The sequence below is a fragment of the Bubalus bubalis genome, chromosome 16 (assembly GCF_019923935.1).
Source record: "Bubalus bubalis isolate 160015118507 breed Murrah chromosome 16, NDDB_SH_1, whole genome shotgun sequence".
NCBI lineage: Eukaryota > Metazoa > Chordata > Mammalia > Artiodactyla > Bovidae > Bubalus > Bubalus bubalis.
Window position 1 is genome coordinate 42,242,599 of NC_059172.1, and position 18,626 is coordinate 42,261,224.

At 38.8% G+C, this 18,626-nt stretch overlaps 1 protein-coding gene across 5 annotated transcripts in view; it reads left to right on the top strand.

Annotated features, from left to right (window-relative positions):
* The window catches only part of ZNF143 (zinc finger protein 143), a 66,212-nt gene that overhangs the window by 9,100 nt on the left and 38,486 nt on the right, over positions 1-18,626 (top strand). The window contains exons 2-8 of one of the 5 annotated variants that reach the window (XM_006051584.3): positions 7,153-7,196; positions 9,512-9,630; positions 9,951-10,043; positions 10,881-10,964; positions 11,492-11,575; positions 12,807-13,003; positions 13,793-13,867. In XM_006051584.3, the coding sequence (XP_006051646.1) occupies positions 9,519-9,630; positions 9,951-10,043; positions 10,881-10,964; positions 11,492-11,575; positions 12,807-13,003; positions 13,793-13,867 (645 nt within the window). In that variant the 5' untranslated portion in view covers positions 7,153-7,196; positions 9,512-9,518. The remainder of the gene's footprint in view (positions 1-7,152; positions 7,197-9,511; positions 9,631-9,950; positions 10,044-10,880; positions 10,965-11,491; positions 11,576-12,806; positions 13,004-13,792; positions 13,868-18,626) is intronic. The other 4 variants (XM_044929497.1, XM_025266636.2, XM_006051582.3 and 1 more) reach the window with 4 other exon arrangements.

Consider the following 18,626-nt stretch of genomic DNA (forward strand, 5'->3'; position numbering starts at 1 on the left):
GAACTGGAAACTATCCCAATTTTAAAACAAATTCCCCCCAGAGAAATAAAACAGAAATGAAAGTTCCATGACCTAGGAAGTTTGTCAGTGTTAGGCAAACCAGGATGATTGTATTAGAGAAGTTAGTAGAACCCCAATCATGGTATTTGGACTTTATGGGTAAGTGGGAAAGTTTTGAAGGTTTTTATGACAGAGAAATGCTCTGATTGGATTTGAAAGCACTTGGACTGTGCTGTGGAGATCAGGTTGGAGGAGGGTAAAAGTGGATTTCAGGAGGCTGATGTAATAACCCAAGTGGTGATGGTCTCCTGAATTAAGACCACCTAATAATAGAAGTGAATGCATTTGACAGATATTTAGGAGGTAAAGTGATCATTTTTCGTGATTGGAGATTAAGGGGGATTGGACTACTGGGTAGTGATTGCATTTATCATTGAGGTAGAAAATACAAAAGTAGAATTCTATGGCAAACTGTTTTGAGATGGAGGTGGCTGTGGACCATGAATGTTATCAAGGCCAATAAGCAGCTAGATAAATCAGGAGCCATTAAGGGGAAAGACTTGATAGTTTTAGAAAGCTTGTACATTCTAGAGATCTTTGAAACCATGGGAATGGATATGATATTCCAAAAGGAAAAGTGCATAAAATGAAAAAACAGATGAGGATGCAAACTTGCAGGTTCTCAACATTTAGGAATACATCGGAGAAATGGAAAAGGATTGGCTAGGAAGTTGGAGGAAACCAGGACCATGTAGATGTCATAGATGCCAAGGCAAGAGAATATTCTAAGAAAGAGATAAAGGTCAGTGGTATCAAAGACAGAAAAGTATCCATCACACTGTTTTTTAATGTTTAAATATCAATATTATAATGTCTGGTCATTTAAAAAAACTTTTTGAAAATTTAGGGTATAATCATCTATGTTCAATTTGATGAGTTTTGGCAGTTGTATACATCCAGATGATCATTACTCAAAAGAAGATAATAGAACATATCCATCACCACAGAAAATTCCCTTGTTCCCCTTTCCAATCAGTCCCCTAACCTTGCAATCACATTTTATTCTAACATTGTAGATTAATTTTGGTGTTCTTGGAAGTTATATTAATGGAATAATACAATATGTACTGCTCTGTGTCTGTCTTACTTCCCTCAGCACAATAATTTTGAGATTCATCACTGTTACTGTTATACACTGTTGTGTATGTGTATATAGTTTGTGATGCCAAAGAATGCTCAAACTACCGCACGATTGCACTCATCTCACACGCTAGTAAAGTAATGCTCAAAATTCTCCAAGCCAGGCTTTAGCAATACGTGAACCGTGAACTTCCAGATGTTCAAGCTGGTTTTAGAAAAGTCAGAGGAACCAGAGATCAAATTGCCAACATCCCCTGGACCATCAAAAAAGCAAGAGAGTTCCAGAAAAACATCTATTTCTGCTTTATTGACTATGCTAAAGCCTTTGACTGTGTGGATCACAATAAACTGTGGAAAATTCTCAAAGAGATTGGAATACCAGACCACCTGTCCTGCCTCTTGAGAAACCTATATGCAGGTCAGGAAGCAACAGTTAGAACTGGACATGGAACAACAGACTGGTTCCAAATAGGAAAAGGAGCACGTCAAGGCTGTATATTGTCACCCTGCTTATTTAACTTCTATGCAGAGTACATCATGAGAAACGCTGGGCTGGAAGAAGCACAAGCTGGAATCAAGATTGCCGGGAGAAATATTAGCAACCTCAGATATGCAGATGACACCACCCTTATGGCAGAAAGTGAAGAGGAACTCAAAAGCCTCTTGATGAAAGTGAAAGAGGAGAGTGAAAGAGTTGGCTTAAAGCTCAACATTCAGAAAATGAAGATCATGGCATCTGGTCCCATCACTTCATGGGAAATAGATGGGGAAACAGTGGAAACACTGTCAGACTTTATTTTTGGGGACTCCAAGGTCACTGCAGATGGTGACTGCAGCCATGAAATTAAAAGACGCTTACTCCTTGGAAGGAAAGTTATGACCAACCTAGACAGCATATTCAAAAGCAGAGACATTACTTTGCCAACAAAGGTCCGTCTAGTCAAGGCTATGGTTTTTCCAGTGGTCATGTATGGATGTGAGAGTTGGACTGTGAAGAAGGCTGAGCGCCGAAGAATTGATGCTTTTGAACTGTGGTGTTGGAGAAGACTCTTGAGAGTCCCTTGGACTGCAAGGAGATCCAACCAGTCCATCCTAAAGGAGATCAGTCCCGGGTGTACATTGGAAGGACTGATGCTGAAGCTGAAACTCCAATACTTTGGCCAGCTCATGCGAAGAGTTGACTCATTGGAAAAGACTCTGATGCTGGGAGGGATTGGGGGCAGGAGGAGAAGGGGATGACAGAAGATGAGATGGCTGGATGGCATCACTGACTCGATGGACGTGAGTCTGAGTGAACTCCGGGAGTTGGTGATGGACAGGGAGGCCTGGCGTGCTGCAGTTCATGGGGTCGCAAAGAGTCAGACAAGACTGAGCGACTGAACTGAACTGATAGTTTGTTTCTCTTTATTGCTAGGTAATAATCTATTGTATGAATTTATCACAACTTTTTTTTTAATCGTTTCTTTTATTTGAGTTCATTCCAGCTTGGAACTATTATGAATAAAGCTGCTATGGACATTCTTGTATAAGTCTCTTTGTGGATAGATGAATATTTTCATTTCTCATTCATGCCTAGAAATGGCCATTGAACTTCATGTTAAAATAGAGATCAGTGACCAACCAGAGAGTTTCTGTTCTTAGGGACAGAAATCAGATGGATGGCAGTGGGAAATCAGGAAGCATTGTTAGTAACAACTGTTAAGGAAATCTAGCTGTGATAGGAAAGAGATAACAAGTAGCTGAGTCAGAGGTGAGTTTTTTTGTTCTGTTTTGTTTTTGTTGTGTTTTTTAAGTTACTGATGGGAAGAAATGGGGAGAGAGGGAAATTGTTTACAGAAGAGGTCCATGAAATCCCTGTGGAGGAAAGACAAATGAAATGCAGAGTACAGGTTGAAGAATTGGTCTTACCTTGTAGGAAAGTAGTATGGTAGGAGAGAAGGAAGAAATATGCAGAAATGCAGTGAAGTGAGGGTTATTGGCAGATAATTCCTTTGATGACTTATTTTCTGTGAATTGAGAGCTGATTAATTGAAGTCCTGAAGGAGACAGAGTGGGGGGATAGCAGAAGAGGGGGTGAAGTTGAAACAAATGGAAAATATTTAAATAGTTGCCACGAGGAAACAAAGAAATGTAAGTTTTCGGGACAGGTTTGGGGATTCAGAAGAGGCTGGAAGAGCCCAAGAACTTTTATGTCCCTTGAGGACTATTCCATCAAATAAGTTTTTAGATCTGAAAAATGCCTTGTAAATATGAGACCTATGCAAAGTTTTTTCTGACTAGAGGTGTGTGTTTTTACTATTTATGTTTAGTGTCCTAGTCCGTGTACTTTTTGTACAAAGGATCTATTTTGTTGCAGTTGTATGTCAGGAATGCTCTGTAATTTTCATAATTGTCTCACAATGTTTTGCTTCCCTTACTTATGACAAGATGAGCAATTTGGATGATAAAATATTAACATAAACAGTGTTTCGGAGAGGGCGGTGGCACCCCACTCCAGTACTCTTGCCTGGAAAATCCCATGGACGGAGGAGCCTGGTAGGCTGCAGTCCATGGGGTCGCAAAGGGTCAGACACGACTGAGCGACTTCACTTTCACTTTTCACTCTCATGCATTGGAGAGGGTGATGGCAACCTACTCCAAAGTTCTTGCCTGGAGAATCCCAGGGACGGAGGAGCTTGATGGGCTGCCGTCTATGGGGTCGCACAGAGTCGGACACAACTGAAGTGACTTAGCAGCAAACAGTGTTTATCTTGAGGGAAATAAAATACAATGCAGGATCACAGTCAGAAGTGGAGTTTGAATATATCAGAACCTCTCTCCTGCTACTTACACTTCCTCAAACTCCCTAGACTCTGTGCAGGCAGGCCAGGGCATGCTTAGTAAACTGAACTATGCAGAAATGCCCTTATTAAGCTCTGCTGTTAGTACCGCATTGTTGAGGTTTGAGAGAGATTTTTTTTTTTAGGTTCTTTTTCATATCAGTGGTTCAGTTAAGAGCAGACCGTCGCCAACATTGATGTTTCTGATGACTAGACCTAGATGTCCATTTCTAAATTCTTGTCTCTGTTCTCACAGCTTTTTCTCACACATATTTTAGTTTTACTTCTCCAGGCCTCGTCTCAACTTCCTGCCAGTCTGTTGTAAATCTTTCATTTCTGAATGTTCTTGGAACTTGGTAAAGCCTTCAATTTCAACATTTTACCCACCCACTAGGATATCCTACTTCTTTAAAATTGGTAGTATAAGCTCTGTCCCTCCATTTTACCCTTTAGCATTCTGTACAGCCTATGAAAACTACCTCATTTATTAGCACGTTCTAACTACTCTGTGCTTAACTGAATTACATTGCATCCATGGAACATGCTTGCTCCCTGGGTATATTAATATTTAAATAAAACTGAAGAGATTTAAAGACAGTTTTCCACAAAGGTTAATCAAAGCAGTGTAACTGAATCAGCAAACTACAAAGTTACAGAATAGCCTACTATTTTTGTTGCTATACTAAGAGATTCCTTGTTCCAGGGTAGGAGATGTCATAAAATGCAGCACAAATGACCATGCTTAAATGAAGAAGCACTTTGTATATTAGTGAGTTTATAAGGAAAATTTGTAATTGAGACCAGGTAATAGAAAGGCGTGACTTCTCTGGAAAGTGTGTAGGTGGAACCAGCTTGAGGTTAGAACTGGAGTTTGACAGTTTCTGAAGGTCTGGTTTTTGTTAGTTAGATCAGTCGCTCAGTCGTGTCTGACTCTTAGTGAACCCATGGACTGCAGCACACCAGGCCTCCCTGGTCCATTGCCAACTCCCAGAGTTTACTCAAACTCACGTCCATTGAGTTGGTGATGCCATCCAACTATCTTATCCTCTGTCATCCCCTTCTCCTCCTGCCTTCAATCTTTCCCAGCATCAGGGTCTTTTCAAATGAGTCTGGTTTCTGTAGCTTCATGCAAAAAGTCTTTAGAATTTGTTAATCTAGATTTCTTGTTGTATCATTTCTTACTACGATAAAGATTACTTGTAGTTGAAGTCCTTACTCTTATACCTGAACCATTAGATTTATATTTTCATAATAATTCATGATAATAATTGTATCTCACAATTTACACCAAATTTGAGATAGCTAAGGGCTTCACATTTTAAAATATTGGTCTGATGTAGACTGAGACCACTGAGGAAACTCTGATTCTTTTTTTTTTTAGGGGATGAAGTCAGCTAGTATTTAATTACTAATTTTCTTTAATGTGGGAAGCATGATTCTCTTTATTTTTTTATTTTTGGTTGTGCTGGGTCTTCATTGTTATGAGGGCTTTTCTCTAGTTGCAATGAGTGGGGGCTACTCTCTAGTTGCATTGTGTGGCTTCTCGTTGTGGTGGCTTCTCTTGTTGTGGAGCATGGGCTCTAGGGTGCTTGGGCTTCAGCAGCTGTGGTGCGTGGGCTCAGTAGTTGTGGCTCCCGGGCTCTAGAGCACAGGCTCAGTAGTTGTGGTGCACAGGCTTGGTTGCCCTACCACATGTGGGATCTTCCCAGACCAGAGATCAAACCCTTGTCCCATGCATTGGCAGACAGATTCTTAACAACTGCACCACCAGAGAAGTTCCTGAGAGTCTGTTTTAATCCCTTTGGATATATGCCCAGAAGTGGGATTGCTTGATCATATGGTAAAATTCTATTTGTAATTTTTTGAGGAATCTCCATACTGTTTTTATTTTGTTTTAATTTGTTTGGCCGTGCCACTCAGCTTGTGGAGTAACAGTCTTTTTTGTTTGTTGTTGTTGTTGTTGTTGTTATCTTATTTCATTATTATTTTTCTGTGGAGTGGCAATCTTAGTTCCCTGACCAGGGATTGAACCTGTGCCTTTGGCAGTGAAAGCAAAGTGTCCCAGCCACTGGACTGCTAGGGAATTTCCTCTATACTGTTTTTAATAGCAGCTGCTAGTAGTAAAGAATCTGCCTGCCAGTGCAGGAGATGCCAGAAACTTGGGTTTGATTCCTGGGTCGGGAAGATCCCCAGAGTAGAAAATGGCAGTCTTCCCCAGTATTCTTGCCTGGAGAATCCCATGGACAAAGGAGCCTGGCAGGCTACAGTCTATAGGGTCACAAAGAGTCGGACACAACTGAAGAGACTGAGCACATGTGCACATACTATAAATACACTGCTTCTACTCTGGAGAAAAACAGGTAATTAAGGTATACTGTGATAAGTGTTATGATAAGTGCGTGACTGAGCATTCGTGCGTGCACCATTCTACATTCCCACCAAAGTGCTGCTGCTGCTGCTAAGTCGCTCAGTTGTGTCTGACTCTGCGACCCCATGGACTGTAGCCCACCAGGCTCCCCCATCCATGGGATTTTCCAGGCAAAAGTACTGGAGTGGATGCTGTTGCCTTCTCCACACCAACAGTGCACAGTGGTTCTCATTTCTTCATGTCCTTTCCAACACTTACCTTGTGTTTTGGTAGTAGACATTCTTACCGTTGTGAGGTGATATCTAATCATGGTTTTGATTTGCCTTTCCTCGATGATTAGTGGTATTGAGCATATTTTCATCTTTGTTGGCCATTTATCTTCTTTGAAGAAATTTCTATTAAGTCCTTTGTCCAATATTTATTTGGGTTATTGTTTTTTGATTTTGAGTTGTAGAAATTCTTTATTTTGGATATAACATTTGCTGCACTTCATAAATGTATTTTATTTTCTTTTCTTATGGTAATATTGATCATCATCTTCCAGAAAGGCAGGAACTTATTACTTTACGTATGTCTTCCTTTGAGATTCCTGTTGTGCCCCATCACAGCCTCCCTGTGTCTGATTTCGGTCCATGTTTCATTATTAAAGCACAGGAAATTGCCTACCTTTCACAAGGTGGCTCTTTCTGAAGATTTCGTGTGTATCTCACATGCTTCTGTGTGCGTGCTCAGTTGTGCCCAACTCTTTGCAACCCTGCCAGGCTCCTCTGTCCATGGGATTTCCTGGGCAAGAATACTGAAGTGGGTTGCCATTTTCTTCCCCAGGGAATCTTCCCAACCTAGGGATCAAGCCTGCGTCTCCTGCATTGGTAAGTGGATTCTTTACCACCGAGCCACCTGGGAAGCCTTTCTCACATGCTTATTTACACACTATCTGAAAATGTTGATGCACAATCATGGCATGAATGTGAATATGGTGTGAGTAACTATAGAGTTTTTAACTCTAGCTTATTTCATTTATTCACTATCATATTTTCCCCCACTTGATCATTTTCTAACAAAGGGCAGTAGTTGTATCACGGAGTCTTTTTGAGAATAAGATGGGCTGTGACCTGACATCACTTATTATCTCTGGCAGTTGTAGTGCACATTTGATCTCTTCTGAATCCCTTACCACTAAGTGTATTTGCCAGCAGTTTGTGTCCAGGAATCAGCTGACTCTTCATCTTTGAGTTAATGTAGATTTTTTTCAATTAGGATAGAAACTATAGGTGCTGAAGCCTTCCTAAAGAAATGTAACACTTGACCAGCTTTCAGACAAGAAAGAACTTTATCAGTTACCTGTTGATGTAGTAATTTGGAGATTTATAAATAATTGAAAAGGACAAATGCTTGAGTTATGGTCAAATGGACGTTTTTTGATATTATGACCCTAATTAACTTGTAATCTGCCTTTTTCAAAATTCACTTTCTAGATGTATACTGTAAAAATCATGCAGTACTTACTACATTTTTATAGGTGCTTTCCCTTCCATTTCCTTGTCTTATTTCTGTTATATAGTGACTGTACTTGTTCTGAAAATGAGCCTGTCCCAGTCTTAAACTCAGGGAGCAGAGTACCATTATTACTTTGAGGCTTCTCTGTTAGTCCTTAGAAGTAGCAAGGAAATAATTGAAGTTTCCATCTGCTTTATAAACAGATATAGATTATATCTGTTTATAATCTGTTTATACTTCAGGAATCCCTGAGAAGTCAGCCCTTGACTGGCTTTTTGTGAGTCTAAACCATAGTCTTTGGCTTTAATCCAAAGAAGGTGCAGTTTATAGTGTTTATAAAATGAAAATCTTCTAGTCCTAAACATAAATATAATTGTAAAATATTACTAATATCTGTATATTTCCCTTTTAAATATTGACAGCTGAAATTAGATCTTTAGACCTGAAAAGGTCCTCAAGAGATGCTCTGGTCCAGTTCCCTGGCTTAAGGCAGCTAAATTATCCCAACTTCTGTTAGAGACAACTCAGGGCCCACAGAAGTTATGAGACCTGGAGGTGGGAAAAGGGAGATGGGGTTACAGTGAAGATTGGTTAAAGGGCCATTCGTGCATCCATTTATTCAGCACCTATTGTGTACTATGTGCCAGGTACTTTGTAGGCACTTGAGTCAGCAGAGAGCAGATGACAGTCCCTGTCCATGCTAGTAGAGGGAGAAATAGATAAGAAACAAACAAAATAAGTAAATACATGTAGTGTCCATTTATTAGTACTGTGCGGAAGTATAAAGGAAGGGAGAGGGATAGAGTGTATCATCATTGAGGGTTGGTGATACAGTTTGCAGTGAGGTAAATAAGGAAGCTCTCGTTGAGGTGCCGTTGAACAAAGACTGGAAGAAGACGAGAGAGTAATAATGAAGATACCAGGAAGGCTGTTTCAAGCAGAAGGAACATCAAATGTAAAGGTCCTGAGGCAGCAGAGCATCCACTATGTTAGAGGGAAAGCAAGGGCACCAGCGTGGCTGAAATGGAATGAGTGAGATGTAGAGCAGTAGAAAATGGGGGCAAGACCATTGGCCTCACAGGCGAGCATAAGGACTTTTGGCTTTACTTTGATGAGAAATCATCAGAGAGTTTTGAGAAGAGAGACAAGATCTAACTTTTCCCTTCAGAAAGGGCAGTCTGATTGCCGTGTTGATAGGAGACTGTGAAGGAGGTCACAGTAGAAGCAGGGAGACCCATTACTATGCTGTTGCAGTAACATCTCAGGGTAAGAGATGGTAGTGGCTTGAATCAGGGAGGTGATGGTGAAGCTTGTGAGAAGTGGCCAGATTCAGGATAGATTTCTGAAGATTGTCAACAGAATGGACTCAGTACATTCATGGATTCTAAGGGGGAATATTCAACATGTTAAACCCAAGGAATGTTGGGTTTTACAGGAATTTTAGACATGGTACAGAACTGATGGGCAAGACTTGTCAGTGTGTTCAGTAATTTTCTGATGAATTATTAAAAGCATGCTCTGGACTTTCAGCTAATACTCTTACCCTGCATATTAAGTGAAATTTCAGCTTATTTCAAAACACTCTTTAACTTCCTTAGCAGTTTTTTATAGTTCATAAATATTCTCTGTAGATTTTATTTCGTAAATACATTGTTTTTTGTTCTTAATGCCTGCATTTTTCTTCAAGGTAGAAAATGTTGTTAGCCCAGATAAATCGAGATTCTCAGGGAATGGCAGAGTTTCCTGGAGGAGGAATGGAGGCTCAACATGTTACCCTGTGTCTGACAGAGGCAGTAACTGTGGCAGGTGAGCAGTTTTATTTGAAGGGATCGTGTGGGTTTGGAAATATTTATCTTAAGGGAAAATGGAAACTCACAACTGTGATTACTTTGTTCCTCCTCCCTTAGCTAAAGGCAACACAAAGCTAAGCCTTTTTATGAGCATTTTTACCTTGGTGTGGATGGTGGGTACAGTAGGGTGTAGAAATATTTTTTTGTAAATGCTTGAAGAAAGTCCACTTGAGTCTAAGTTAAGCAATCTGCCTTTTGATTAATTTTTACTTAAAAACTTAAACAGCACGCACATATGATAGTTATTTAAAGAAAATAACTTTTGTTTTGTAATAGATGGTGACAATTTAGAAAACATGGAAGGTGTAAGCCTACAAGCAGTAACACTTGCAGATGGTTCTACTGCTTATATACAGCACAATTCTAAAGGTATGTGCTTCATATACAGCCCATTGGTTATTACCAGCAATTCATAACCTCAGAGTTGGAATACCTAGCAATTATACTTTTTCCTAACCCCTCCTAAAGACACTGTATATTGCATGTGGTAATTTTAAGTCATTTCAATTTAACTTAAATTTTGTTTTGATAATTTGAGGAAACCTTTTGAGATATTTGGAACATACTCTATCAGAAGTAGTGAGGAAAGGGAGAGGATTAGTGTCCTTGACCTATTATCAGTAAGACCTTTATCACTTTAAATTACTATTTAATGTTTTTACAAAATATGCATAAAAATAGACATTTGGTTTTGCTTTTATAACATTGTTTCTAAATCAGTGTTTACTTTGTGCCAAGAAATAGCCTAGTTCTCAAATTTCTTGTTTTTATGGAAACCTGCAGAGCATATGTATGCATAGTCAAGGGACTTGTAGCCCCCAAGGATAAGAATGACAACTAGCCTTGCATGCACTGATGTATCTCTCTGTCTTCCCAGTTTCAGCTTTGCTGTGGTCAGGGTCCCTATTCCTAAGTGGCTCTGAAAGGTATATGGAGGTTTGACTCATGTCACTTGCTATGATGAGCCACTCTTCCTCTTGAACTAATTGAAAGTTGGAGGGAAGGAAGGATGGCTGAGGGAGGCTTTTCTGCTTTCTGTAGGATCACTGGATGTGTTATTGAATTGCCTCAGAACATTGAGGGAAGAAGAAAGATGAACATGATCTTAAGTAGTGTATGTTTTTATAGTTGATATCATTTTGAAATTGTATGAAGTTGAAATTTTTTGCTTGTGCTCATTTATTGGCTTAAATCTTTTGTTTCTAGATGGAAAACTCATAGATGGTCAGGTCATTCAGTTGGAGGATGGTTCTGCTGCCTATGTTCAACATGTACCCATACCTAAAACTAGTAAGTATTTGATACTCACTCACCTTCCTGATTCTCATACTTCAGTATTTTCTGCCTCCAGCTGCCTCTTACTACTTTAACTTGGTCCTGATCTCTAGTCCTCCTTCTGAAAGGAGAGATGGGTAGATGTCAAAGAGAGGATCTAAAGACTATTTTAACTTGAGACTTTCTCTCAGACATAATAGAAAAGAAGTTACTAGACTGTACTCTGGAGATAAATGGCAACAGTTTTAAGTGAATATTTCTATTAGTTGAGCTAAATCCTACATGTCGTCTTATTTTCTTCTTTCTTTTCCCTTCTTTCAATTCTCCTTATCCCCTGGTATATATTTTTCAGGTATTGTAAATATCTTTTTACCTTTAAACACTTACTCAGAGCAGCTTTGCTGAAATTATTTATATTCAAGTATCCTTAAAGTAAGCGTAGGTTTGTATGATGTATTTAACGGTTTATTGACTCTGTTGCTGCTGAACTATCAGCATATACTTGGATAACATGGGATCTAAATGTAAGCATTGTTTTTGAGCAGGGGACAGTTTGCGTTTAGAGGATGGGCAAGCAGTGCAGTTAGAAGATGGAACGACAGCATTTATTCACCATACCTCCAAAGGTAAATTAGCTCTGAACATTTGAATAAAACAAGGGAGAAGTGGGGTGTGGGAAAAATAAGACCTTTATTTAGTTGCTGAAATGGTGTTATATAAAAGAAGAATTCTCTCAAATATAAGATGGCAGATTTTGGCACAGTCTAATATAACTCTCATAATGGTCCAGTAGCAGTTTGGATTCCTGGAAAGACTTCAAATAGAGGCTGCTTTTAAAATATGAAATTAAAACATTTGAAAGCTAAATTGTGGATTTTTTTTTCCTTTTAAATGTACTGTCTTTAGCAAGGTCCTTTGCCCCTTGGGTTGGTCCTTAAAACTAAATAAAAATTTTAAAACTATTTAAAGTAAATATGGCAAAATGTTTATGAGTATTAACTTTGTATAGGGGAGACCAGGGGATTGAGGTGAAATGCATAGGAGCAATGAGCACAGCTCTGCAGCCAGACTATCTGGGTTCCAGTCTGGATCTGCTGTCTTTTAACTGTGTGCCCTTGAGCAAATTATTTACCCTTTTGTACTTCAGTTTAATCATCTGAAATGAAAATTATAATATACACCCCCATCATAGGGTAGTTGTAAAGACAAAATATACAAACATCTAAAGCACTTGGAACAATATTTGTCACCAAGTAAATGCTCAATAAATATTATTGTTATTATTTTATAAAATATTTTATTATAGAATGATTGTAAATGTTTTAAAGACTGTTTAGTTGTGAAATCAACAAAAGAAACTTTTAAAAATTTAGAATATTTTTATTTGTAAGTAAATTTATTAAAGTTGAGGGAAAGTAAACTCTGACTTTTTTTTCTTTAGCAGTAGAAGTTGATCACAGGGTCACTGTAATTGGCTAGATTTATTATTTAACAATGCTGTGTGCATCTTGGTACGGTTATATAGAGGGAAAAAAAAACATGGAGTCATACTGACATAAGTTCAGATCCTAGTTTCTCTGCATAATGCTTTTGACTGTTAATTGTTATTTTTTTATTTCCTGGGTCTTAAGAAAGTATCTTTACTTCCTCAAGCCTCAGTTTGCCATTTGTACAATAGGGTGATAAATACACCCACCTTAGAGAATAATTGTGAAGATTGAGTGAAATACACATATAAAGCACATGGGCCCTGCTCATAGTAGCTACTCAATAAAACTTCATTCCCTGCTTCCTTTAAACATGTAATTGTTTATCACACTACCTTTAATTTAATGCCATTCTCTTCCACTCCCTCAGATAGTTATGACCAGAGTGCATTACAGGCAGTTCAGTTGGAAGATGGCACCACAGCTTACATCCACCATGCAGTGCAAGTCCCACAGTCTGACACCATCTTGGCAATTCAAGCTGATGGGACAGTGGCAGGTCTGCACACTGGGGATGCCGCCATTGACCCCGACACCATCAGTGCTTTGGAACAGTACGCAGCAAAGGTATAGCATTTTACAATGTCAAGAACATCCCAGGTAGAGCTTCTTTTGTTGTTATTTAGTCACTAAGTCATGTCCAACTCTGCAACCCCATGGACAGCAGCACATCAGGCTTCGCTGTCCTTCACCATCTCCTGGAGTTTGCTCAAACTCACGTCCATTGAGTCGGTGATGCCATCCAACCATTTTATCCTCTGTTGCCCCCTTCTCCTCCTGCCCTCAATTTTTCCCTGCATCAGAATCTTTTCCAGTCAGTCGACTCTTCATATCAGTTGGCTAAAGTACTGGAGCTTCAGCTTCTTTATCTTTCTTTAAAAGAAAAAAAAATAAGAAACTAGAAATCTCAAAGTCAAAATGAGACAGCATCAAAGAGAAGGTCAGCATTTATCCTAAAAGAAATGAAGGGTATAAATATTTGAATAAAAATAAAGGAATGACATAAGAACTTATAGAAGGGAAATGGGTAGCAGGTAATTCACACACAAAAAAATTCAAGGATGAGTGCCATAAAAGAAACAATGAGGTATATAGATAGAATTGCTTATGAATTATGAAGTAGACATTAGAAATTGGAAAAGGTGAGGGAACATCTTAAGTTTTACATCAGAAGGGCTGTGATTTCTCCCTGCATTTAAATTATATCATTTATATAGTTTAAAAGTCCCCCATAATTTTTATCATGAAAATTTTCAAACATACGCAAAAATAAATAAGAATCCCCATGTACTTATCTCCCAGCCTAAACAGTTATCAATATGTAAACATTTTTTTAACTTTATTTTATCCTTATAGGTGTCCATTGATGGAAGTGAAGGTGTAACAGGTTCAGGAATAATTGGAGAAAATGAGCAAGAGAAAAAAATGCAGGTGTGTAAGGCTACTTTTTTATATTTGAATCTCTTTCTCTTAGCATGTCTGAACTCTTCTAAGGATGAAAGCAAGAATTGGGAACTTACTACCTCTTCAGGGAAATTGTTACCAGTGAAGAAAAACAGTGTGCCTTCAGCAACAGCTTTCTCCAGCTACCTCAGGTCTCAGAATTCATGATCTGGTTGAAAGTGGCACTAAAGAAGTAGAAATATCACAGAAATCCAGATGAAGCCTGTGTTCTGGAGTCCAAGGCAGTTTTGGAGACCAGGTGGTCTTCTGTCTGCCCCACCCATGGCAGTCTGTGAATCCTTTTTCTGGGCCTTCTCCCTTACTGTGATTAAACTTTGCTACCTTGGTTGTTATGTCTTTTTGTTTCTTTTGCTTATAATTGATTCCTTCAGTACTTCCCTTTTCAACTTCTAGAGAGAGGGTCCAGCCTAGCTAATTATCATTGTTCCTTCTGGTCAAAGCTGTTTCTACCTCTTCTATCAGACACCTTCCTGGGCTGCAGATGGCCACGGGTCGGCTGCCCTTGATTCAGATGCTCACCTTGGGTCCAGTCATTGGCTGTCCCTTACCAAGCTAATAGCCTAGAGCAGCAGTCAGTGCCTCCATAAGTACTGAGTACAGAGTAGTCACAGAAGCATTTTGGAAACCCTACTGAACTGAACTGAACAAGTCAAAATTCAAGATTATGTTTTGAATTTATGTGAAAACATAAAGTATTTGTTTGAGGGTAGGTGTTTGTCTGAGTGGGCGTTCTTGGAGTTTATATAATCATTGTAGTGTATTCTTGCTTTAATGCTGGTCCTTTTTGTTCTTAGCGATTAGTTCTAATGTTTTGTTGACTGTTTTCTCATAGCAGATTTTTTTTTTCATTCTTCCAAGAGTTTTTATTGTATTTAATTCCTAAAGTTATTGCTTCAGGACCACACTTGTTAAAAATTTACTTATTAATTTTTGGTTGCTCTGGGTCTTCATTCCTGCACGTGGGCTTGCACAAGTTGCGGTGAGTGGGGCCTACTCTGTCGCGGTGCACAGGCTTCTCATTGTGGTGGCTTCTTCTGTTGTGGAACACGGGCTCGAGGTGATTGGGCTTCGGTAGTTGCAGCATGTGGGCTTCAGTAGTCACGTCACAGGCTCAGTAGTTGTGAGGGCCACACTTTTTAACTTGAGCATGTTGTTGCTACTGACCACAGGAAATGTAGCTAGTCACAACTGGCATGTGCTGTGAGTCTAAAATATCAGATTTCAAAGACTCCCAATGAAAAAAGAATGTAAAATATCTCTTAATAATGTCTCCTGTTGACAACATGTTGAAATGATAATGTTTTGGATATATTAGATAAATAATCACTAAAATTAATTTCACCTATTTCTTTTCACTTTTGAATGTAGTTACTAGAACATTTTAAATTATATATGTGGTTTGTATTTGTGACTCATATGTCTGTTAAGAGCTGGACAAGAAGTTTCTGAATCTTCCATCCCTTAAAATAATTGTGTCCCATAGTTGAGGTTGAGGGCCAAGTACATGGTAGTAAAAGGTCAAAATGTCCTATAGCCATTCTGCCAGAGTTGCTTAAGAGGTTGTAACTCTGTGCCTGGCTGAACTTTAAAGAGGTCTGTACCTAACACAATAAATTTTTTTTTATAGTCTTGTTTTAAAGCTTTAGTTTTTTTTTTTTAATTGTGATGTTTATAGTGTAGAGCTTTTTCTTTCACCTATAACATAAGCATACTTGTTGTGCTGCTGAGCACACTCTTACTTGAAATCAGATTTCATAGGACAGCAAAGACCTACAGTATTAAAAGCATCTACCCTCAAGGGAAAGTGGTTTTGCCCCTAGGGGATGTTTGGCAGTGTCTGAAGACAGTTTTGGTTGTTACAGGTGTCGGGCATCTGCTGGGTAGATGTCCTGCAAGGCATAGGAAAGCCCACCTCAATAAAGAATTGTTCTGTTCACAATGTCAGTAGAACTCAATGTGAAAACACTCATCTATTTAAAGATGTCCATGTGTTCAGTTGTAAGAACTCTAAGGATGATGGGATGTATGTGTTTTGAGGAGGCTATAACTGTTGTGATTACCCTCATGATGCACCACCCTTAGTTAAGCAGAAAACAGTATGGTGTTAAAGTAGCATGTGATTTGTAAAAAAAAAAGTCTGAGTCAAGCTTCCATCCTGCTGTGTAGTAGCTATGTGACTGTGAGCAAATGACTTAATTTTTTTGTATCTGAGATTTCTTATTAGCTAAATGAGAATAATAGCCTTTGCTTTACTCATCTCATAGGGTTGCTGCTGCTAAGTTGCCTCAGTTGTATCCGACTCTGTGTGACCCCATAGATGGCAGCCCACCAGGCTCCCCCGTCCCTGGGATTCTCCAGGCAAGAACACTGGAATGGGTTGCCATTTCCTTCTCCAATGCATGAAAGTGAAAGATGAAAGTGAAGTCGCTCAGTCGTGTCCAACTCCTAGTGACCCCATGGAGTGCAGCCTACCAGGCTCCTCCATCCATGGGATTTTCCAGGCAAGAGTACTGGAGTGGGGTGCCATTGCCTTCTCCGAGTTTCATTTGATTAGTATTTTAGGTAATACATAAGAACATAATTTGTATATGTATAAGCATTATGCAACATTGTTGATGCCTTTACATGTTCTATAAGAACCCAAGGCCCTTGTTCATGGTTTCCATCAGTTTTGACTTCATTAAAAACCAGTTTTATTTATATTGGAGATCAAAGTCCTATGGCTTGACAGCTTTTTGTTTGTTTTAAGCCACACCATGGAATTTGTGGAATCTTAGTTCCCTACCAGGGATTGAACCCAGGGCCCCTGCAGTGAGAGAGCCAAGTCCTAACCACTGGACTGCCAGGAAATTCCCTAACTTGGTGGTTTTAATCAATCAAAGCTCTAATAACTAGTTAACACAAAAGGCCCATCAATCTAGCTCAAGAAAAAAAGAGATACGTTGTCAGAAGAATGTATCTTATAAGAAACTAAGAATTGGAACTGCTGAACAGCTATACTTCACAGGAACCAGAATTGCAAAGGAATCAGGACTGGAGGCTGATATCACTCCTCCTTTTTCCTTCTTCTGCCCTCTTCCATGGCATCTCTGCTCCCTTCTTTTCTCTGCAGACAGGCTTCCTCTGCATCTTCATTGAGTGTGCATTTGGTTTCACCACAGCCATGCTTTCTCAGGTTTACTACCCACAAGCAAGTCAAGATTTCCCTGGAGAATTTGTGGACTCAGCTTGACTTTTTAAGCCAGGCCATATACCTCATTGGTCAGTCTTAGGTATGCCATCTTCCGTGATTATCAAAGTCTATGGCTAGGGTGGCAGATTCTCCCAGAACATGGGTTGGATAATTATCGCAAAACTCATTTAGTATAGACAGTTTGAATGTGGATCACATTTCATATATATTTTCTGGGGAGTTTCCCACTTTCAGGGCAAGGGCACAGAAGTGATTCCTGGTTGGGAAACTAAGATCCCATATGCTGTGCAGGGCAGCCAAAAAAAAAAAACCAAACATACGTATGTTCAGTACTTTTGTCTAGCTATGTGATCTTGAGCAAGTGAACCTTGCTTTTCTTAGGCTCTTTTTTTCATTCCTAAAGGAATGTATTAGATCACTGGTTATTAATCAAAGGCCAGCATGAGTTTGAGCTGTGGGACTTTTGCAAAATAACCCAAGACCAACTTCCAGAGATTCTATTGGTAGGTCTGGGATAGAACCCAGGATTTAAAAATATATATATTATTTTTAGTGGGTTTTTTTTTTAAATCAGAGACATATAAAGAAAAAAAAAACCCAAATGAAGACCATATCTTACTCTACAGATAGCTATTGTATACTTTTTTTTTAAGTAATCATGGTTTCATGTTTATATTTAGATATCTAAAAATAAAGAGACATAAAAATAAAAAGTGAAGGACCTGGATAAACAAGGTCCTGCTTTAGCATGGGGAACTATGTTCATTATCCTGTGATAAATCATAATGGAAAAAAATATAGATATAGGGTTGGCCAGAAAGTTCGTTCAGGTTTTTAGTTACAGTGTATGGAAAAAACTGAACAAGCTTTTTGGCCAACCCAATATGTATAACTGAATCACTTTTGCTGTACAGCAGAAATTAATGCAGCATTGTAAATCAACTGTCCTTCAATAAATTTTTTTAAAAACCGAAGGACCACTACCTTGTAGTATTCTTTGTATAAAACCAGTGAAGATTTTTTTTGTTTTTTTAAAGTCTTCCTGTCAATGCCGACATGTCCCATGGTTCCCTAAAGGTCCCTCTGTTGCCGTACTTCTAGTATTCCTTTCTTGAAAGAGAACATACTTGAAAAAATATTTCCAGTTGCTTTCATTTTGTTCTCCCAAGGAATATATTTACATCCTAATATGCAAGCTTATATACAGCAAAAAATAAAAACTGTATCTGCCGTGTGCATTAGGGCATTATTGTAAATTGAATTTTACTGAACGAGGCAGCAAAAGGTACCAGTTATTCTCTGTCCTATGTCTATCACTCTACAACTACATAAACTCTGCTGACCCCAGCCAGAATGCATTTATCTGATTTACACTGTGTAAATGAATGCTGTGTGAGATTTCATCTGACAAAGGAGTTTGACTCCTTAAAAAAATGTTTAAGAAAGGAAAAATACCACTGATTTCACGTAATATGTTCCTTTTAAAAACTTATTTATTACTTTACAGTGTTAATATTGGTTTCTTCCATACAT